Source organism: Chlamydotis macqueenii, chromosome 1 (assembly GCF_036417535.1).
Source record: "Chlamydotis macqueenii isolate bChlMac1 chromosome 1, bChlMac1.mat, whole genome shotgun sequence".
Lineage (NCBI taxonomy): Eukaryota > Metazoa > Chordata > Aves > Otidiformes > Otididae > Chlamydotis > Chlamydotis macqueenii.
Genome location: NC_141556.1, coordinates 152,551,389 through 152,575,223, shown reverse-complemented (window position 1 = coordinate 152,575,223; position 23,835 = coordinate 152,551,389). Strand labels below are relative to the sequence as shown.

The window sequence follows — 23,835 nt, the reverse complement described above, 5'->3', positions numbered from 1 at the left end:
CTACTCTTATGTCCGTGTTAGTTGTATTTCAACTGGGGAGCTGACTTCTGGTTACTTTTGTTCCTTTTCATGTGTTTGAGGTCACTGTAGTATTTGTGATACTTGAGCATGTCAATTTTCCTGCTCTTCCTTTGAGATGCCAGTATTTTTGAAAGGACTTCTTGTTCTTGTGAGCCTTTTCCTCTTACATTGTCATTTGTGGGAATCCTTTTTTAACCCGTATGTTTAAATTTACTGAATTATTCTCACTTGAATTTGATTGTTCTCATTTTGCTGCTTTTTTTTTTTTTTTTCTCGATTGTTTCCATGAAACTTGTTACGAACATTTCTATTTTCAACTGATTTCTGTTTTGTGGGTACTGTTGGAGGTGCTGGAGAGAGGACTTTTCTGTAATTCTCCTCCCTTCTGTATCAAAGTGCGTTGCCAACTGTGTCCTGAGGTTGGACTTTGTTCCGTTGTCCGTACTGAAACAGGAATGTAGTGATGTTTACCACAACACTCTGAAGTTACATGAATGGCTCTGGTGGGTGTTCGTGAGAGGTTTCATCTAGATTATATGTATGAGTTGATGGTCTCTGTACTCCTGTGCCCCTACTCTTTTTTTTGTTAGTCTTCATGAGATTGATTGACATTTCTTGAGTTGATAGTCATAGAATGTTTTGGGTTTTACTGAACATTTTTCTTGACTTCCTGGCAATGATATATACCTCACTCTTAAGATGTTCCTAATTCATAAATATTTTCAATGCCTTCATGCTTTCAGCATGAGGTTAAAACACAAGTGCTGCTTTTTTTTTTCCTACCCTGATGTATTTTAAAATGAATTAGTAGAACTTGCAAGCTCAGATTTGAAATGTATTTTCTGTCAGCGTTATAATGAATTTATTTAAAAAAAATGAAAAAGGATAGGATTGTTGGAATATTTGCTCTTGATAAGGTCTCTTTACAAACAAAATATTCATCCTGGATATCTAACAGATTTTCAGAATACTCTGTAAAATGTTCTGACGTCAACAGTATAATTCCACACTTCTTTCTTCTCTCAAATGTGACTAAAAATACTGAAACTGGTTAGAAATTCTGTACAGGCAACACTGCGTGTTATCGTTTTTGATGATGTGTTTTGATGAGCTCCTGGGAATTGGTGAGTTTGATTAAATAAATCCCTTCAGTCTGCTGGAACTTGACTTCGGCAAATTGGGTAACAGAAGAAAGGAAAGAGGTTATTTATGCGTGTTTGGTTTTTTTTTGTTTTTATTCTCGCAAAATTAATAGACATTACATGTTTTAGATAAATGGATTTTTGTTCTAAATTAAAATATCCTCTAAATTCAGATAACTGTCAGATAATATTTATAATCTTGGCTTGTGCAATTGCTCTGAAGTTAGATATTCAAGGAAAGGAGGAGCTAGAAGGAGAAGCTGAAAGATATGGTATAATCTGAGGTTATGATACAGCAGTAGTTCTCTTTCCTGAGAGGGAATTCCAAATACTGGCTATACTAAAGAGTTGCTGTGAAGGAAATGAATGCTCAAATTTAGTGTGCAGTTTAGTAATGGGAACTGTCTTTGTCCACATTGCTTTCTTAAAGGTTTTAGAAGAAAAGTAGACTGCATTACATGTATTGGACATGCAGAGCTTGTTGCATGATGAGGTATCTCAGAGTAGCTAAAACATGCAAAGCTATGCCTGTGTTTACTGCATTGTAAATTATTTTCGTAGCTATGCCAGAATGATTAGTGTTGCACAGAATGCTAGTAACTGTGTGAGGAGAGCTATGAGTGATTGTAGGACAGATACTGAGATTATTGAGCAAAGCACAGCGTTTAGTTTTCTTAGGCTGGACAGTGACTTTGTAAACTTTGGGGAAATAAATTTGAGGTGGCAGATGGTTTTAATTTGCTTTTTAGTGTGTGTTAGACTTTCCTCGCGCACCCCCCTGACTCAAGGGGAAAAAGAGGTTTTGTTTGAAATTATGGTACTTCTGATCAAACTTAGAAGAAAAAAAATGCAGTAGTAGTTTCTTTTCAGGTATGTGCCTGCACTGTCTAAGGATCAAAAAATATGGTTCATTTCTCTCTCTCTCTCCCTCCCTGTGCACATGTTTTCATTTCCCTTTTTAAACCCTGTAACATCTTGTCTTTTTTTTTTTTTATGTTCTTTGATCACTAGTCAGGAAGTACTTTGAAATGAGAGGACTTTATTTTCATCCTGCTGTACTGTTACACATGACAGAGGGTAAAAGATTTATACCTTGTAAACTTGCTAGGTCTTTGACAGTGTGGCCTTATTGAGGATTTTTATTATGTAAAATGGAGTAGATGTAGGTGGAGTCTTGTCTCTTACACTGCTCCTTCTGTCTTGCACAGTGGAGCAGAGATTTTTGAGGCTTCATTTTGAGAGTTCCCTTGTGGTGAGGGGTAAGCCAGAATGGGATGCACTTGCTTAGCTACTGTCAGATGTTAATTAGATTTTTTTAAAAAAAATCTCATGGACCCTTTCTGGATTTTAATCAAAGTGTAATCCATTTAAATGATGTGAGATTATGCAGAAAGGAAGATGGCCTTGAAAAAATGACATTCATTATGTCACAAACATTATTCTAATTCTTCACAGAAATTAACATGTTCTTACTGTCCTAGCCTCTCTTCTGTTATGCTTTCTTGACAGTTCTGTTAGTATCAGGCCCAGTGCAAATTACAGTGTTAATGGTTCTTCTAGTTAGATGTTAAAGACAAAAAAATAAATCACAGTGTGGGAAAAGACCAGAGTATAGTGGAAGAGTAGAGCATCTCCTGTTCTCATGCTGCAGTGTTCTTGTAAGGGAAGAGTAGATGCACCTTTAGCCTGGAGGAGGGAAGAAAAAAAGAAAAAAAAAAAAAAGAAAAACCCAGCAAGAATGCTAGTTTTCCTCTCCACAGCCATGTGCAGTCGGAGGGGTATTTTGTTCTCTTGTCAAGTGTTACTCTACAGGCATAAGTAGAATGGGGACATTCTACTAGCATTGGGGACAAGTGAATACTACTAGGAAAGAAGTGTTGGTGGTGTCCACATTGGGGAGCAGAGCATGTTGCAGCAGTGCCTCTGAACCTGCTTGAGAACGAGGAACAAGCTTAGGTCTACATTCCTGGTGTTGCTTGAACTGATCAGTCTTGAGAGACAGAGCTTGCTTGTAGCACTGCACCGAGAGAGACCAGATAGCTTTTGGTGTCCCAATTGGCACATCTTGCCTCCTGTACTGTAGGATGAAATAGCTCGAATAACATCTTTGCATCTAGATTACACATGCCGTAGCCTGGTAGTAGAAACACATGGTGGTGATCCTGCAGCAGTACAGTTGAAATGCGTTAGTAAAGTATGTCCTGAAGGAGTGCTTTGTGGAGTAGCTTGAAGTAGACTGTTGCATGAAAGCAAATAGGACATACGCTGGAGACATGACAGAAGAGAGATAGGAGGGAATGTGAGAATGGCAGGTAATTTGAAGGTGAGTAAAAGAAATACTTACATATCAATGAAAATAGAATGAAACAAAACTGGGAAGGATTGGATAAATTGTCCTTTCACAATCACTTTTGTACATGTTTGTAAAGGATAAGATAACTTCATTTTAAACTGTTTGTGGCACTTAGATACTGCTTAGAGAAAGGTGACAGAAGCAGCAGCTCTAAGCTGTTTTGCTTCTACTGAAAATAATTATTTACTGGAAGAATAATGTTAAGAAGCCTGTGCCAACCTGCCTCTCCACCCAAAGGTGATCTGTTAAGTGAAACTATCTGTTTAATCACTAGCTGCTGGGCACTTCTCAGCATTAACAAGTGTGGCTGAGTGCAACTAAATGTAATGCTTTGATCGGGAAAGAAACTGATAGTAGTAACTTACCTCTTGGTTTCAGTCATCAGCCACATATGGTCTCTTTCCAGTACTTGAGCAAATGCTTATTTCCTTTGTATTTGATTGCAAGCTGTATGTGTTTTCATTGTGTTTTCAGTGTTAATGTAATGGACTTACATTGGGACTGAGGTAAAAGTAGGGAGAAAGAAAGAATCTTCCGTGTGGGAAAACTTAGTGTCTGGCTCTGGTTGCTCTCCTCCAGTGTTTTGAGAAACAGAGTTTATATGTTGGAGTGGGCAAGGTTCTCGGGTTTTGCTAATGTTTTCAGAGCCTATGGACTTCATAGATCAATGAAGCTATAAGACCTTTTGTATATTCCCAGTATGCTGAATTGGGGTTGACACCTGCTTGAAATGTTTAATGAATTACATGTTTGTCAGAGTACCCTGATGTTCTCTCATGAAGGATAATAAATAACACTTATCTTTGTTTATGCTAAGAAAGTGATTTCTTATGTGCAAGATCAGGATTTTCTTCTGTGTAATGCATTGTGCAATAAGCTAATTGCAACAAGACTTTCTCATTCCTCCTTATGAAGCAAGGCAGTGCTTGGAGGCAGAATACCAGACGTGATAGACAGCTGGACTGATTTGCTGTGTCTAATTCTGTGTTTCTACAATAGAAGCAGCCTTTGCATTTTAAAAGCTGAATGTTGATTATGGCTGTTCAGGCAAAATTATTTGAATGTGTGATTCTTCTTGTGTCCTGTTTTTAAATCTCAATTTGATCATGTCTCTTTGATGGACAACTGAATCAGCTGAACAGCTGGTAATAAAAATGACACCATATATTTCAGGAAAAAAAAAAAAGCCTCTCACTTTCTTCAGCATCTTAGGAGAAGAAAAAGTTAGGGGAAGAGATGTATTTTTACACCCTTTAAGATCACAAAGTAGCTGGAAGAAGAATCAGATTTCTATGACCAGCCAGCTTTCTCCAGATTAATAAGGGTTAGCTATTTGTATTATGATAAAATTCAGTGACAATATTTGTTTTTTCCCTAAATAACTCTGGTTTCTCCTTTCATGCTTTTTGGTACACAATTAATAAACCTTTAGGTATTTAGTGAACCTGAAAGCCACTATACATTTTAAGATAAATCAAGAGCTTCCACAGAGAATGAAAGGAGATTACAAAGTTTGTGTAAACTATGTGACTTTCATCATTCAGTGCAAAGAAACAAGTAGCGTTGTATAGAAATATATAAAAGAGTAGCTGCACATGTGACATGACTTTAGGTGCTGCTTTAGTGTTCGATGTTTAACGACAAATCTGCTTGGGTTTATGATTTTGTTTTAAGGGGATGGGAGGAGTCCTGTCATTTGGAATTACTTGGCTGTAGAGCAGAGCACATATGTACTGGAGGGCTGGTGGCCGAGAGCATCAGTGTTGCCAGCTGAATAACTGCTGGAGCTAACAGTTTTTGTGCTGTCTGTCAGCTTTGGCTTACAGCTGACTTGGGGGGGTGGCTGGGGGATATTAGCCAAAAGGATTTGCTGTCATCTCTGAACATGGTAAGGAGAAATGTTTTGCCTGTGTCTGGCAGTTTTAAGACCATATTTTATTTATAGAATAGCTTCTTTGAGGGGAGTTCCAGTGCAATACCAAGAAAATCCTCTCAAAGATACTGCATGCGTGCTTTTGGGGCCCAAACAGCTCCTTATGGGCTGCGGGCTAAAGCCTCAGGTCCAGCCAGCCTGGAGATGAAAAGATGGCTTGCATTTGTAGTCAGCTTGCCTGAGATTGCAGCATCCAAGAGGCTGCAACTGGGCAGCCTGAAGAAGCACTGACTTACCCGGGATACAGTCCAGCAGAGGATGGTTCCACAAGGGCTGTTCTGCTGACAGTGGTGTTTCCCTGGTCAGCTTCACCGACCGTGGGAATTTCCCACAGCTGGCCCTTCGCTTGGCTGACTGGGCTTCTCCTGGAAAGGCAGGTCTGTATTTGAGACTTGCGTAATTTATTATTAGTGGCCTAAGGCATCAAGTAAACTAAAGTTAAATTAATCATATATATGTATTAAAATGTATTTGAAACAGGAGCTTGCTTTTAAAAAAAAGGTAAAATTTTCACTAGGTATGTTTTGAGTATGCTTTTTGAGGAAGGTAGGTGGGTTTGGTTTGGGTTGTTTTTTTTTTTTTGGCAATCTGCAGTTTTATTGTTTGGATACAAATTACACAAATGCTTATTTGAAATTTGCATATTAGACAAACCTGCTTTTTTTTAAAAAAAAAAAACAAAACACCATGATCTGTCCTGATAAATACAGTCTCACAAGCATTCTTGGTTGTGTACAAAGTCAAGAGTGAGACGTCAAAAAGAAATGCTGTAAATCTTACTTGCTGTTTCTCCAGCATGCAGCATGCTGCTTTTGTTTCTCTCCCCCTCATCTTTGCTCCTCTGTGATTGACTTAGAGGAATGGTAGAGGTGGGAGGGGGAGGCTTTGTTTTCTGTGCCTCTCCATCTGGGAGTCAGCACTCGGATGACTCTCAGAACTGTTGTTTTGATCTTGCAGACTTACATTGTCCTTCCAGGAAGAGCGCGAGTTACTGAGGGGGAGATTCATTATGGGGTTGTAGGAAGAATTGCATTTATTGTAATGATATACTCTGTTCTCAAGAGCATAAGTATTTTTATTTTTTACTTCATAAACAGTGAAAGATAACTTTATTTTTAAATATGACTTTCTGGGATAGGCATCTGGTAGTCTCACTGTTGGTATAGTGTTTTGATTCTCCATTTCAAGAAGACTGAGTGTAATATCCCTCCTCTGGTATGCTCAGCCTTTGGTCACTTGCCTTTACCAAGTTCATTAAGTTGATATTAAAACTTCATACTACTTTTGTTTGAAAGTGCATGTAGTGTTTCAAAATGCCTGTAGGTTTTCTGTTTAATTGCGGTCTGTGATAACATTTTGTTTTTAAAAAAAGTTCTGGAAAAGCTAATTTTATTAATTGACTTTCTGGTTCCAGGAAAAAGAATGGGAGTTTTTCAGCTGGCCTTAGAGACTAGAGTTTTATTCATTGTGAACATATGAACCATTTTGATTCTTTACCAATAATTTCAAGCATGAGTATATATGTTTCTCAGTGAAGCGCTGTTTTCACTGTATCTTATAATAAATATTTTGAAGTAGTTTGTTTGACCTCTAGTGTTGAGCTGTGAAATTGCACCCCATTGACACAAAAATATCTTGCATTTCAGAAAAACCCGTCTCCCCCAAATCAGGTACATTGAAGAGTCCACCTAAAGGCTTTGATACGTCTGCAATTAACAAAAGCTATTACAATGTGGTGAGTGATTTTTTTTTTTTTCCTCTATCTGAGCTCTTGTATACAGTAGAACATCATTTAACTAAATGCTCTTACATGCACAAAAAAAATCGCAGTCTTGTCAGAGAGCCTCCGTGCCAAAACTAGGTAGAGGTTATAGTGAATTCTCATATAAACAACATCATTATTTAATAGAATATCACACATATGGATTCTTAAGCATGATGCAAAATTTTATGGTCTAAAGTAAGTGAATAATAGACATTTCTGTAATATAGTATTCTGATTTTTTTTTTGCTTTGCTAGTTGTTAATTTCCCATCTCGCCATCCCCCAAATATGCAATCTTCCCCAATTTCTGAGTTAATGAAATTCTCCTGTGTTTAAAAACAATGATTAAGAATATTTTTGTTGAATAAGTGATTGAACATTTTGAATTCATTTGCCTCCTTTGTATTCATGCTTATAAATCAACTCAGTTATTAACTTTGGGAATCTCTCGCACTGAGGATGGATAGATTTCACAGCAAAAGCGATATAGCCAGAGTCAGCCTTTAACATACCGCAGGAATTCTTAACCTAGTACTCAGCTCTCTTAAGTAGATGCATTTTAAGAAACATAGCAAACTCTGTCTTTAAATGTGGTGGTGTAACCATTTTGAGACTCCTTTCTTTACTAAGACTAGATACATTGGGAAGCGAAAAGCATCTTTCTGTTTTTGTTAACCACTGCTCTCTGCTGGTGTAAAACCAAAACACAAGGTTTTTTTCCTTTATCTTTGAAGCAACTGTCACTGTCTTCCATTTTATTTGTCAGTTTTTAGCATGGATAATAAAGCATTGTTTTATGCTTTCATCTTTTGTGGCTGTGGCGTGAATAACACTGGCCACCTGGAAGAACTGAGCAATTTTGCCGGAAGTCCCCTAACTGAAAACAGTGAGGCAACCTCCTGCTCCTCCCCGGCTTGCTTGGTGCCTCTGTTGGTAGTAATTCCATGGTAAAGGGAGGGCTGCAGTTCTTGGGCTGTTGTATCCCACACCTGCTAGTTGTAGTGGACAGCGCTTGTCCAGGCACAGCTTCCTTGAAACTGCAGGAAGTAATGATCTTACTGTGGTACATCCAGCAACAAAATACCAGATTGTTTTCTTTTTTATTTTTACTTTTCACTGTATCTCTTTTTTTTTTTTTCCCTGAAGTTACAGTAGTATGTGGTAGCAAATATGTCTTCTCTATTGTTCTGATGTTAAAACCTATGTCTTTCAATACAAGTAAACTGAAATAAATGCAGAAGAAAGATGATGTAGTTCCTTCACTAGACAGAAGACAATTAGCTTTTAAGTTTAATTATATCTATGTTGAATTTTTAATCAAAATAAACTGACAGCTTTCTTGAACACTAGTTCTTTAAGATTTGAGTTGGTGTTTTGTTCTAGTGGTTTTAGTTTCGTGTGTTTTTTTTCTTAAAGGTCAGTGGTAAATAAGTGCCTTATATAATCTTTTATATTATTATTTCCCTGTTAAATCTTAACATGATGAAAAGAGTTGCAGCTGTTTAATGTGGGCTAACTAAAACTCCAATTTGACCGTGTCCAAAATAAATTGAATCTTGTGGTTGCGTATTTTACTCTGTAAGAGCAATACAGGCCATTTTTGGGAGTGCTAGTGTACTTCAGTGAAAATAACAGGAACTAAGTGTTCTAATATATGTAAAATCATAGTTAAGGTGACTAAGTTATGAAAGTCTTGTTTTCACATTTTTCCACAGTGTGGAAAATAGCCCCACATTTTTTTTTAAACTCGCTGTTGTTTACAGAATGAGAGGCTGTGCTGTAGCGTGCACTTTGTCTCAGAGAAGTAAGACGTTACTGCTGTGCTTAAAATCTAAGTGAGACTAGCATCTAGATTTCCTTGAAAAATACAAAGTGCTTCTGATGGCAATATAACTTCAAAATAATTAAATATGTAATGATTTTTACATGTAGATAAGACAAACAGCAAACCCATTCACTGAAGTGAAAGCAGTTTAACATGTGTGTTGAGTTTTTGTTCTGTCTTAATGTGCAAGCTGCAGACATGGGACTTCCCTGTGCTAGAAGTCTTATCAGTCTGCCCTGATAACAAAATTGAGCCCCTACTAAGGTAAAAACAGAACAGCTCCAAGTAAACCTTTGGCAACTGCTAGCTAGAAGGACGTAGCCAGAGTTAAAAGAGTAAGCATTAAAATATGTGTTAAAGGCTCTCTTGACAACCAAGCATGATTTGAGGCTGGTACTCTGGGAGTGCCTGCTATTTTTAAGTTGTGGCTCCCTTCCACTATACGGGTACATCCTGAGACCCTGTGAACCTTGTGATTATTTATTGCTGTTTTTCCTAGGGAAGGATCTGTGCAGGTGCAGGCAGCACCTGTGTGTACATTTGTCAGACTGAGGACAAAATCAAAGGGCGGTTCAGATGCAGATTGGGAAATCATAGGAGAGGCTCTGCTCATCTCCCTTTCTCGGAGAAGGGCTAGGATAGGCTAAGGGAAAGGTGCGTAATGTAAAAAAGAGACTTCTTTCACCACTTTCCTCTGTTCTTCACCCCTTGTAAACATGTTCTTTATTTCTGTGGATTCACAGAGCTTTGTCTGAAGTCCGTAACACGAATCACATACATTCTAGTGCCAATATGCTTTATTAGCTGCACCTTGCAGTAGGTGTTGCTGAGAAGACGAGCACATTTGGTTTATGCTTGCATTTTGCTTGGCTTGGGAATGCAGGTTAGTGGAGAATGACTACTTCTACAAGATCTTGTGCTCCATAAAATGGTACAAGTCTACAGCCGCGTGTGATACGAGCCAGACTCGTGATCAAGCAGGAAGCATTTTTCATGCAGGAGTAACTTAGTAACTTGTTACTGAAGAAGTGAGCATGTTGTTGGAGGTTATTCCCTGAAGAAAGAGCAGATACTACTCTGTTTTATTTTTACTTGAGAATTTAAAACTTTTAATCCAAAATAAAATTAGGTTATCTCCGCTTGCAGGACAATTGCCTTGAGATTAAGTAGCTGTTCTAAAAGCAGGTAAAGAAATGGGCAGCTTTCGCCATAGTATGAGTATTTGAATGACCTCATTTTTCATGTAAATGAGAAGTGATAGAAAAGAAGCACTCCTTTTGAGGCCACACTTAGGAAGTTAGGTCGAGAGTTTGTGTTTACTGAAATTCATACATGTTTTTGAGAACCCTTGAGATACAGTATACTTGTATAGCGCTTTATATTGCCCCTCTGAGGGACTGTTTTAAGAGGTTCATCTCTCAAATCCTTATGATCCAGGAAAATTACACATTGATTACTGTTTTGCTGAAGTATGTGGTATTTCATTTGTGCCATACTACTCCCATAAAATGGGAACATGCTACAGGATCGTGCCCAAGCACAGCTGTGGGATCTGCCTTTTCTTCCTCTGATTTAGAAGGCGATCAGCTTCATGTAGGTCACTTAAAATCCATTTTTGGGTGGTGGTTTTTGCCTTAGGAAGATGGCTGGGGTTTTGTGTGACTGAACTGTTAACCATGCTTGAATTTTCCATGCTGTGTGATTGAGAGAGCTTGTGCTGTATGAGCTCAGTTGTCTGTGCCTGCCATTCATCAGTATTATGGGTTGTAAAAGCTGCCACTTCAATGCTGCTCTTTCGGTACCCGGTCTTATCTGTGCAAATGTTGTGGTGGAGTTGTGGAAACAAGGTCTTCCAGGTCTCATGGGGTCTTGCAGCAGCCAGAACATGCAGAAAGCAGGAAGGGGAAGAAAGGTGATTATTAGAGCATGCGGGCGAGATGTGGATATGAGGAATGTAAGGGTGCTCTGGTGCCAAAATACTGAGTTGCAATACTGACTACTTACTGCTTCAAAGCACAGTCCAAGCATTTAATCCTCATAGCTTCTCGGTGAGGTAGGTAAGTCAAGCTGGAAGGACGCGAGATTTCACAGAACGGATGTTTCAGAGCTAAGTAAGCAAGATTATTCTCTCTAAAAGATATCTGAAGTAAAAAAATATTGTATGTGGTGGAAACTGTACTTTAAAAAAGGAAATAATTTAATGTGTTTTGGGAAGTGTTTAAAACTTTATGTGCATGTAAAGTATTGTGTAACATTGTGAACTACTAGAATAACATAAAGCAGTATAAGTGTTTCTAGTACTTTGCATAGGTTTTGTAGCATCGTTTTATTTACAGTGCATTTCTTTTTCCTTTTTCCAGTAATTTATCAGGCTGCCAATTCTAGGTTTTAAGCTTTCCCATTCTTTTTTTCTCCCTCCTCGTAAGTCTTTTTCCTCCAATCCCTTATTGTCCCTATTGCAAAGAAAATCCTCAAATATAAATCTAAATGAGCACAGGAAAATAATGGATTTGCGATCAGCATGAAACTACTTTTAGTTCAAGCTTTTCAGACAGCTGTTTGTAGCAGAGAATGGAAATACTCTTTGAGAAAGTGGAACAGTGGTGCAGCCTTTCAAGATCTCTAGCGAATTTGTTGATTTTTATCTTTGAATGTCTTTTAATGCCGTTCTGTGCTTCATCAGGACACTGTGTTTTTTGTCCTTGGCTTTCAGTCTCCTTTTCCCTACTAATGGCTATGTAGTAACTTTGGTCTGGGAGATTTTTGTAGGAAAGTCCATATTAGAAAAAATTGACCTTGCATTTAGTTTTGAACCTCATGGATCTTAAATACTTTTTCATTTCCATTTCAGCACTTGACTGACTTCGTTTTATGTATGTGTAAGAGAATGTGGGGTTTAATTAGTGCTGTGGTCAATGGAAATTTTTGTTTGTTTAGTTAGGTTTTTTCTCTGGTCTAAGTCTAGGGAAAAATCCTGGACCTACAGCAGGTCAAAAAAACCCCTAGCTTTTTTAAAATTTGCGTGCCTGTGTTGTACTTTATGCTGTAGTTTCCTAGTTAGTACCCATAACTTTCCCTGTGATGTTCTTCTTCATAGTGTTTAGCGGGGAATGGAGACGTTTAAATCATCAGTTCAGGATTCAGATTTCCAACAAAAGAATGAACTCAAAAGTGGTCTCTCTCTTTCTCTCTAAATGAATAGAAGCATTCAAGGAATAAGCAGAATCAGTGACACCAATGAAAAGAACAGTGAATTCTTCATTGACATACTGAACTACTTAAAGTTATTTCATCAGGTTTGCATTTAGGAATGAAAGACTTTTTTATTTCCTAAGAAAGAGTATTGACTACAACAGTGAATAATGCACTCAATTACAGTTGTTACTATAAATGCTGAAATGAGATATTACTGTAGGCTTGACAAATATGGCATGTAGCAAAATGAGAAGGTTTGTGGTGTGGCTTATGACCAATAAATAGCAAAAACTTTTCAAAGCTCAGCTGTATTCATTGAGCTACGTTTAATTCTGATGATTCTCTTGCTAAATCATTAACTTTTTGGAGGCAAAAAATAATTTGCCTGCTAGAAGCACAGTAGAACTTGATGTGACTACATTGGAGGATATCCTAAAGCAGACTCCTGGGAGATGGCCCAGTAAAATGCTTTCTTGTACATATTTGGGAGTATTTAAGTTGTTTGATTGATATTCAGCCAAAACCCGAGTGTGTGCTGTATTTTATAAATTCCTGACTTTACATCAGAATCTGTTACAATTTTCTCATGGTACGGTGGAGTGTTGCACTCACAGTGGAAGGTTAGGCAGCTCCATTTAAAAAGAAGGCAATGATGCTAATCATGGCTAAGTAAAACTGTCAGTTATTTGATATTTTAAATCTGTTAATATTCAGACCTGCTAGATAGAACAGTGCATCTCAAGTAGTAAACACTTTACAACTAATCTTGCTAGCAATGTGTTGTAATTGAGGCTGGGAAAATGACACTAATTATTCATTTCTATTACAAATTCTATTGTGCTTTGCCAGCCTCTGATCTTTGACTCTTCTGAAGTACATAAGAGGAATAATTACCCCAGCTTTGGGAGAACACTCTGTAGTGCTCAAATTTTACAGTAAAAGTTCTAAGCCTAGTGAAATTCGTGTTAGGGTGCCACCTTTTTTTTTTTTTTTTCTTTTGTGTATAGCTGAAGGATGGCTCGTTGTGTGTGTGGTGGTTTTTCTCTTGTGAATTTCACAGATATACAGTTTTCAGTGCTTTCTTGCTGATATTTAAATTTTTAATGTAGAAACACTCATTTACATTTTCCTACTGCTAAGTAAATCTTAGTATGCTTTAAAACTGGTGTTGAAATTAAAACATTTTGAAGTTTCTCTTAAATACCAATTAGCAAATGTCATTTATTATAGGTGCTACAAAATATATTAGAGACAGAAAATGAATATGCTAAGGAGCTACAAACAATGCTTTCAAACTACCTGCGACCATTACAAGCCAGTGAAAAGTATGTGAGTTTGTGGTTTTGTTTTTGTTAAGCTTGGGAGCTCTTATGTATTGGGGAGGGTTTACATGGTCAAAATTTTGATGTCAATATACATTTTCTTGTGTGGACTGTAGATTCTTGAGGCAGGACTTGCTTTTATTCAGTTTGCTTGCTGACTGAAAGAGTATAGTCCCTGATCTAAGAACCAGTAAGGATTTTCTTCTGTTCTACATTTATTAAAGCACAATTAGTCAATAACTGCAAACCTAAACACCTTTCATTTACTTTGGCTCTAGGCTAAACTCAGCAAATACTTCGTACTTAATGGGAAACCTGGAAGAAATAAGTTCTTTCCAGCAAATGCTTGTACAGTCTTTAGAAGAATGCACCAAGTAAGTACTCTGCGTACCAGATGCTGTAAAATTCTAACAAGCAAATATTATTTTATTATTTCTGTATGTTGTTTGTAATAACTTTTGTTCCTCTCACTCGAATGATGGTTGCTACAGCAGTGCAGTAATAGATGTTTGGATTATGCATTGATTACTTGTGCAGATAGATACTGGCTCTAGGATGCAAGTTCAGAGGTAGGACACAGTATGGAAACAATTTATTAATTTCCATGGTGCAGTTACATACCACTGGGGAAATGGTAGAGTAAGTGATGTTTTTTGTTTTGGAGGCATGAATTTTCAGTCTTTTCTTAAAGTAAGAGAAAGAATGAAGGGAGCTTATGCTGTGATGGAACAGTGGAGGGAGGGGATAAGTGACTTGGATGAGGGACACTGTATGAGAAAGCTTGTGCTTAGTATTCTTCTGTCCAGAACAATGGTGGCTGTCAAAATGTATTGGGAGAGGTGTGCAGGATAAGCAGCAAAAGAGCAGTCTGAATTAAAAAAAAAAAAAGAAGAAAAAAAAAAACCAACCAACAAACAAACAAAAACAAAATGCCTCAATGCCTGTACTGTATCATATAGGAAGCATGAAGCACAGAAAGAAGGGGATGAAGACACCTGTCCTCCTGCCATAGGTTAGGCTGAGATGATAGCTGGATATTTTTCAGTTTATACCTTAGCACTTGGGCGTGTAAGAAAGAAGGTGACCGAACCATTCTTCTTTTGATGCAGCCCAGGGTGTGATTGGCTTTGTGTGCTGCAAGCGCACATTGCCTGCTCATGTTGAGCTTCTCATCAACCAACACCCCCAAGTCCTTCTCCTCATGGCTACTCTTAATCCATTCTGCACCCAGCCTGTATTTGTGCTTGGGGTTGCCTCGATGTGTGTGCAGGACCTTGCAGTTGGCCTTGAGATCAGCTCAGTGTGTCTTGTTTTGACCTCTTACTGCTCTTTTCCTCTGAGCTACTCTGTGTGAAGAGGAGGCTTTGTCATGACGAAGCATAAGCTGCGTCTTCACTGGGCAGTAATATATGTCTGGGTCTGTTGCTGAGTTTGGATTCCGTGTCCTCCTACCAGCTGGCTTTTCTGCCTCTAGGCAACTTAAACTCAAGAGAATAGGAAGGAGGATGGTGTAGCTTAGATGACTATCCAGCAGTGGAATGGAAACGTTCTTGAAATGGCCTTTCTTCCACACTGTGTTTGAGAAAGAAGGATATTCTTTCTGGCAAGTTAGACTTGATGATCAATTAGTTGTCTAAGTCCCTGAGAATGACCATTTGTCCACATACTTAAATGTTTCTTTTCTTGTCGCTGCACTTTGTCTCATTCTTTTGTTACCATGATTTTGTTTCTGTGAATCAGAAGTTGAGGAAATGAAGTACCTTGTATGAACAGACTGTCATCTTTTGAAACTTTTGAATAAGATGACCTTAAAAATAAGAGTGGAAGAGTGTATGCCTTTAAGCAAATATTAATGCAAACTGTGTTTTAACTTGGTAGGTAGATTAATGTGGTAACATAATGTAGCTTCAAGCTCAGAAAGCTTATTTGGAATTTCTTCCTTGGTTTAAACTCTATTAGAGCACCTTCTCATAATGTCCTTTATTTCCTCTTCCTGGTAAGTGAAATATTGCTGTATAATACATTAGGAACATAATGGATGCCAGTAGGTGGGCAGAGGAAGTGATGCTCGAGGATTACTGAAGGGTTACTGCAAATATTTTGTGTAATTTTCTTTTCATAAATATGTTCATCATGCCAAGTTGTATTTTGAGTTTAATTTTCATCGTAGCATGTTGACTTGAGCATCCAGCTTCCTCCTGTTTTGAATCTAATTTCTCATAATTCCCATCATGCGCAAGAATGCTTGCTCTGCTGCCTTGTTTTTTGTCATTTTGCTATGTTTTTTTGGCTGGTGAACCTGTTCTGTAAACTCAGAGTAGCTCCCAGGCTGAAAATAGATTTGTTGTTTTATTTTATTTTTGGCGAGAGCTTATACTTCTATCATTCAGGCACTTCATATTGCAGCATCCGGTGTCGTGTTTTTTCTAACTTGACGTATTGGAATGAGCAAATGCCAGTTGTAGTACTGCCAGCCTACCTTGCTTGACAAATTCCTGTTCTTGGACTTTAGTTGACTGTTTTTTGAATTCCACACCCCACTCTAATCAGTTTGTCATTTGAGTTTTATCTTAAATCCTGGCATGTACTTCAGTGACAAACTTTCTGGTGCTTTTCTTCTTCTTGCCTGCACCACATTGACTTCATTGGTTTAAGTCTGTTGTTAAGCACTTTTTTTTTTTTTCCCAGAACACATAATGCTGTTGTAGGCTTTTTGTGTGTTTCATGGGAAGGAATTGTGAGGGGACATGGTTTGGTTTTGTGTGCCATCCTTCCACCCAGCCCCCAACTTTAAAACTCTTCTGGTGCATTGCTAAAGGCTTGCCTTCTTTGAACCTGTCCAGGTTGGCCTCTGTTGCAGTGTCACTGTGGTGTTCCTGTGGGCTGCTCCATCTGTCACAGGTCTGGGAACACTTCTCTGCCTGCCTGGGTGCTGGGCACCATGGGATAGATTTGTTTGGGGTTACTTCTACTTTCTGACTCCTCTTTATTTATTAAACAAAAGTGGCATATGAAAGGAGTCTTAACTAGCGTTGAATGAGAATCCTCTGGCTGATCTGCTTCAGAAGTGTGTTTTTTGACTGATCAAGTGCACTTTGTTTTGATGGATGGAAAAGAGCTGTAACTGACAAGGCAGAGAGATGCTGCCAGAGTCTTCAGTTGCAAAAGGGTGGATTTCTGCCAGTGAAGAGGGCAAGAGCGCTCTGCTCCGGTCTCTTGAAGATAGAAAGAGGTCTGGTGCTCTAGGTCTCTTTCCAGATCTATGATCCAGTGCCAAAGCTTAGTTCTGCAGTGATTCACACAGAAGAGGGGGCTGAAGGAGGAAAGTCAGTTCGTCAGGTGGTCTCTATTAGAAGTATTGCTCTTTGGGTATTTTTGTAGCAGGAGATTGAACAGATATCTGCTCAAAAAACCCCAATTCTTCTGTTCACCTGGGAATAGAAGGTGTCAGTCTATGACTGTACTTTTCAGTAAGGTGGGGGACACATGACATACAGGCTGGCTGGTGACACCAACCTGCATGGACTGCTTAGCAAATTGAAGGCATTGGCTGTCTTTTAGTTAGTATCACAGACTTATCTCCCTGCCCCATAATAACCATAGCTGGGTTTTGCCCTCTCTTTCCCTCATGTGACTGACTGCAAGAGCAGGGACAGTAACTGTGTTGTTCTTCTTTATCTTGTTCTATGTTTCAGTGCAAGCAGATAACTTCATGTTCTGGAATGATCGTGGAGTGGAATGGGAATTTAAACAAAAAAAAAAAAAAAAAGGAAGTGGCCAGGGTGTGAGAGGGAGATAACTTAAATGTAATCCAAAACTAATCAGTGTTTCAGGTTTTGTTTTGGAGTGCAGATACAAATGAAGTCTTAAAGGTTTATCCAGTGTATTTCCTTGCTTTTGGTTATTGTGAGTATCAACAGAAATAAGACTGTCAACATTAAGTGAATTTGAACACAGTGTCTTCAGATTGCCTGGAACAAACATGCCTATTAACTGATGTCTGAGAGGTAAGGCAAATGACAAACAGTTGAAAGATGTAGTTGCGAAGAGAGCATTGAAAATTAGATTGATGGATTGTGAATAAGTTGAATAGTTCCTCCATTTGTGCAAACAGTAGCTCAGAAAGTTGTGAAGTATCCCCCTTATTTCAGTAATCTTGTTAACTGTGAAGCCTTAGGCGATAACATCTGATCTTCACAAACTGCATCCCTTGGAGTCATTAATAACAATTATCCCTTAATTTTTGTAGACCTTCACTTGTCCTGGATCTTCTCTGCTATCAGTTTTTAAGTTCAAGACTCTACTGACCTCCTGCAAACATAGCAAACTTATCATTGGTGCTCCACCTCCTTCAAGAGGCTGACAGGGGGGCAGGAAATTTTGCCATTTATCTTTCCTGTGGGAGGAGAAAGGGAAAATCAGAAAATGCCACCCAGACAATTGAAAGTTTCCAGTTTGTGTCAGGTTCTGCAGGCATGTGTGTGTATAAACATACACATACACACACACACACACACACACACACACATATATATGTATGTGTGTGTGTGTGTGCATATATATATATGTGTGTGTGTGTGTATATAGGGACATAGATTGCTGCATGGCACTCATATGGTAGCCACACAGTCAAGTGAAATTTAGGGACTTCTGGTATTTTCCTTGCAAAAAGAAAACATACAATGCTGATTACATTTTGTTATCTATTTTTTTTTTTTTAATCGCCCCTGTTAGTCTGTGTTTAAATTTTTCTGGATTCATCACAGTTTCCACAGCCTTTCCCAGGACGTTGTAATGTACACCGACACCAAAACTAAGGCAAATTTCTTCAGAACATGCAGAACATAATTAGATAGTCTGTAGTGTTGCTCTTTCTCTCTTGACTACCAGTCAAGCTTTAGTCCAGTTCTCATCGCTGGTTTTGATTGGAATCTTAAAGTAAGTATGATTGAATAACAAGGTATTTCTTTATTTTTCTCAAATTATTGTGCAGTGGGAACCTGTTTTAAGTCTGGAGAAACAGAGCTGTTAGCTACCAGATTTAAGTCCAACAAGCAGATAATCTGTTAGGTAGTATAGATGTAGTTGTATGATGATGCCCCTAGCATGTGTACAACAACAGAGGCTTTGTTATGGTTCTCTAATTTTGTAAATAAAATTAAAACATATCTTTGGCCTTTTAATAACTGAATTTATTATCATTTTTATATATGAATAAATATCTGTTATTCTTTTTTAATTAAAGTATCAAATATGAGAAGACTATGGAGATGACAACTTCAGAATGAATTGTAAAATAATTATGCTCTTTACTGAATACATTAATTACTAAAAGGTTTATAAGATGTGATGGTAGGCTTTAAATTGTTGGGTTTTTTTTTTTTCAGCAGTTAAAGGCGATGTAGATAATTTATTAATTGTTCTTCTAAAAATAGTAGAACACTTGCAAATGGATTAGAGAAGTCAAAGGGGATGAGTTGCCACCCCCTCATAAAGTCTGTTAATTATATTAATTTAACAAAGAATGTGCAGTATGAAGTTGCAGTGCAACATGTAAAAGAGAATAATGTCAGTCTTTTCATTCTGCAAAAGAACAGCAGACTGAGAAGACACAGATATCTGCTTGGTGCAAACAGCCATAATTCACTCTCCTCCTCCTGGCACTACAGTACGAAAAGACAATTTAACCATTTTCAGCAAATGTTTACTGGGGCCTCTTGCTATTTAATACCTAGTCATATGCCTTGAGTATGTCTTCGGAGTTTGAGACTTCTGCTGCATCTATTACTTGAAGAATGTATTATTAGCTCATGCTTAGATTTATTAAAGGAGATCAGCTGCTAGGCAGAAAACGCTGCTTGGAGGGCTGTAAGAATAGCATTCCCTCGGTATGCTGGGGAACGCCCCTGGTTTTCCCCTGAATACCTGCAAAAGCAGCCACTCTATTGATTACAGAATTAAACCTTTTATTGAAAGACAAATAAAGATTAAAACAATAAAATATGTGCCCTAGCCTTTAATGTAAGGAGTGCTGATAATGTGATCAGAGTTTATCGGGCATGATGTGCTAGCTGGGGATTTAGCTGTTATTTTCTGGGTGTCTTTAGTGAATGCTGCTTTCAGATAAGTGAGTGTGTTTTCCCCCGCTTCGTGTTTTGAACGTCTGTACAGTCAATTTTGACTTCATATTGGGTAGGTCTTCCTGCACTGTACGGAGGGGCTGAACAGCTAAGACGAACTTATTGTTTTGAAATTGGGATGAATATTTCTTGAGGTGAACTTTGAATTTTAACTACTGTGAGCAAACATAAGGAGTGGAACAAGATGACTGTGCCTGAGCAGGATGGAAACATGCCCTGGCTTGGAGGAGTGGCTGTCCTGGAAAGGTGAACGGTTCTTTTCTACTGATGTTCACTGGAGGATCTCTCACTTTTTCAGAGGGAATACGCTAAATACTGGTGTTTAGAGACTTTATGCACATGTTCAGGACAATTACAGAAAATCTGGACTTTAAAAAAATTGTATTTTTAAAAGAAAAACAATATTCTTCCAGAGAGAATTGTTGTAACCTAATGTTAGCATGAAAACCTTTGACTGTGCTAACAGTATGTCTGTTGAGTACTTACTGAGGATTCATCTAGCTTTAGAGCAGTGTGAAATACTGGTTTTAAGAATAGTTAGATGGATAATAATAGCAACAACAAAATCCACTTTGTTTCATCTTGCAAATGGGCTGAAGCAAAGACTTGGCATTTTTATGTTAGGAGATGTGGTCTTTATGCAAGGAGGGAAAATATATGGAGAAACTGAAACACTTCACTTCCTAGCACATGTACAGTAGATTTAGACAAGATGTCAGGGACAAACTTATCATCTAGGAGTGAAAACTTAGTGTCCCATCTTCTGCTTTACTTCAGCGTGGGTTATACGGTCGACTATTGGCTGTACAACCTACTGCTGAAGAGGCTCACTCCTCCAAGTGAGAGTTGCCCTGTAGAAAATAACAGGGTTTCATCCCTTCTGACACTCTTACAATATCATCCACTTATCTGTCCCAATTTATTCTTTCTCGCATAGGAAACAATCTAGTATGGATGGTTTTGAGTGGTTCTGAGAATGGTAGCAGTAAGGAAGCATGGCTGGTTAGAGTATATGCTTCTTCCCATCAGCTTGTGTTTAACTTGAAAATAATTTTAGATTTTAAAGTATGTGAGTATGCTTTTATTTCCATCTGAAGTATGCAGCTAAGAATAAGACTGGAAGAGTTGCATTTTTCTTTCCCCCACCCCTGCTTAAACAGATGCAGAATCAGAAGTCAGACTTTTACTTTCTGCTGATTGTACCAGTTCTAAGCTGGTGCCACACAGCCAGGTTCAGGTCTTTATACTCCAGATATTTTCTTACTGCAATTTGAGATGACAGCTTCTGCTAAAACCTCTTGAAAAATACATTGTGTATATTCATATTATCTTTCTTCATATCCCGTGCTCCCTACTTATGTGAGTAAATGTGTGTATATTCTTCTGACAGACCTGATCAAACCCGATTAGGTTCACTGAGACTGTGCGAAAGTAAGGTTTTCGTCTAAATACTGTTTCTCTTGCTGAGTCATCTTCTTTTTTTTTTTTTTTTTGCCAAAGTCACAGACGCTGCTGCTATTTAAGCACCATTTTATGTGAGACAAAATAAGCTCTTCTGAATAGAATTGTGAAATTTTCCTGCACTGCTTAGCCCATGTGGTGCATTTGAGCATGAAAGATGAAGAAAGTAGGAGTTACAGAAAGTGTTTCTGTACTGATGTTGGTAAAGCAGCACTCTTGCCCTGGTTACGAACCAACATAAAAGTGCTTTTATGGTCCTTAAAAAGCAAGTTGAGTGACAGTTGTGCAAAACCAGCCTGTTACTGCACTGTAACTGGCTTCTGTTTGTGCTGTCAGAGCTTACTATGGTACTTAAATCTTTTAATGAATATTTTAAGCCTATCATCTCTGCTGGTGTTGGGTAGAGGGAAGGAATCCTGTTGCTACTCCATCCAGTTTTTGCCTAAGTGCTGAAATACTGCTTTTAAGATTTGACATGACATATATAAGTGGATAATAAACTGTACGAAGAGATAGGTATGTTGACTGAAAAATCAAACTCCTAAAGAACGTGCTAATTACCAGTAATTCTTGAAAAAATGTTGCTGGATAACCATCTTACAGGTATGTACCTGTAAGTATATTCTGCCTATACTATGGTGGCATAATCAGGCCTGAAAGTTAGAGTTAAAGCTGTAATGAAGGAAAAAAAAGGTGTTGGTTGCTTGTCGGTGAACACAGAAATCTGTTGATTTTATTTAGCAAAAACAACAACCAAACAAACAGAAAACCCCCACAACAACGAAACAAAACTCTCCAGTATACAGTGCTTTTCCAGGCTTTAATTTTATTCCTATGTCTGGCTGATATTACAGCAACTTCATCTTTATTGCTCTGGTTTTAGGTTGCCTGAAGCTCAGCAGAGGGTTGGAGGATGTTTTCTAAACTTGATGCCACAAATGAAAAGCTTATACCTTGCATACTGTGCTAACCATCCGTCAGCAGTAAATGTTCTCACGGAACACAGGTATGTTTACTTTGTGGTCTTTTTTTTTTTTTCAAGTCTGATACAAAAAAAAAGTGCATAAAATACAATTTTGTTGCAAAGCTGTGATGTCTCTTTTACCACGCTTTTGGTATGGTAGAGGTGGTTTAAGAAAAAAATGCTAGTAGGGTTTTTTGGATTTCTTTGTTAAAGAAAACCCTACCACCAGCTCCAGTTCGTCTCCCAGCTCAGGTGAATATTAACTCCATCCTAGCCAGAACCAGGACAAACACAAAGCTGTTCTATGTGATCAGGACCAGCTTGTCGCTTTTGGCAGCGTGTTATCAACTACTTGAGAGCATTTTCTCATTTAAAGAACACGTGCTGAACTGAGTATGCAAAATAAAGTGTACTGATTGTCATCTTTGTTTAAAAAAAAATGTTGAGATCAAAACAAGTTTGTGGAATTACAGCGTAATTGACATGATTACTAGTAGACAGTTGGTGAACTGTAACTTAGCCCTGTAAAAGCCTGTGCATTTCTATGTACCTAACTATAATGCTATACCCTTAGCTTTACCTTTGAGTGATATGAAAGGTGTGTGGGCTTTGAGCTTTGCAAGTGTACAAAATTAAGTATTTCCTGTGTCTAAGAAGTAGGGTGCTGAAGTTAACTTGATGGAGGTTGCTCAGCTTTGGGACTGAGCTTGAATTTGCATAGAAGATGCCCTGTATCACGTTGAGGGAAGAGAGTTGAGTTTGATTAGAGAAGTCTACTTTCACTAACTTCCTGATGAGCATGTGCTGCAGCAGCTGTTAGTTTGGGGCTGTTTGTTTGGTTGTGGTGCAGGACAGAACTGTGACCTTCTCTTGAAGATCAGACATAGGACAAATTCTAGCAGGATATCTGTACTCTTTGCTTTTATTCCCAACCTTTTTTTTTTTTTTTTTGTCTTGTAGTGATGGGCCAAACTAAACATATTTTGCATATTCTTAACTCTTCCTAAACAAAGAGGAGCATAATTAAGTTGTTCTCCGTAGTATTACATTCTTCCAAGAACTCTCATTTCATTTTAATGGCAAAAATATGTAGCACACTTCTGAATTTTACTCATAATGATATAAATAAAAAGCCTTCCAGCTACCAAATACTATGAACTATCACTTGTTAGTTAGTAAGACATGCAACTATGTTCCAACCCCACTTTGAAAAATGAAGCTGCAAGTTCACATTGCAATTTAGGCAGAAATAAGGATGCTTTTTTTTTGGTCAGAATTAAAATTAACTAAGTCAAAACATGTTTAAAACCCACTGATGAAATCCCTTAGTGTTTGTTTTCTTTCAAATGGTCTACTTCCAGTACCACTTTCTGTAAATGGTAATATATGTAGGTGATCCCTGCCTACGGGGCTTTTAATACACTTAGGCTTAGATTTTTTTTAATTTATGCCTTTATGCTCTTTCCATACAGAAATCTGAGATTTAATGTATAGATGGAAGATGGCAACTGATAGCAAAGTGATCATCTGCATTTCTTAAGATTTGGAGATACTTGTAAAGGATTATAACTTTTAGAACTCTTGGAAAACAGAGGGAATAGCCATGTCTGAGAAACCGTGATAGAAAGGCAAGGAAGGAAACTTTTTTTTATTTCAAGTCCTTCTTTTTTGTCGAACACCATTCCTGCAGGTGGCAAGTGGCTTGACTAAAATTT

At 38.0% G+C, this 23,835-nt stretch overlaps 1 protein-coding gene across 3 annotated transcripts in view; it reads left to right on the top strand.

The window, feature by feature from the left end:
• The window catches only part of ARHGEF7 (Rho guanine nucleotide exchange factor 7), a 121,246-nt gene that overhangs the window by 57,251 nt on the left and 40,160 nt on the right, over positions 1 to 23,835 (top strand). For 2 of the 3 annotated variants that reach the window (XM_086770463.1, XM_086770457.1), the window contains exons 6-9: positions 7,096 to 7,184; positions 13,464 to 13,558; positions 13,834 to 13,929; positions 22,040 to 22,162. In XM_086770463.1, the coding sequence (XP_086626589.1) occupies positions 7,096 to 7,184; positions 13,464 to 13,558; positions 13,834 to 13,929; positions 22,040 to 22,162 (403 nt within the window). Of the gene's footprint in view, positions 1 to 7,095; positions 7,185 to 10,899; positions 10,951 to 13,463; positions 13,559 to 13,833; positions 13,930 to 22,039; positions 22,163 to 23,835 lie in introns of those variants that run through there. The other variant, XM_086770472.1, reaches the window with a different exon arrangement.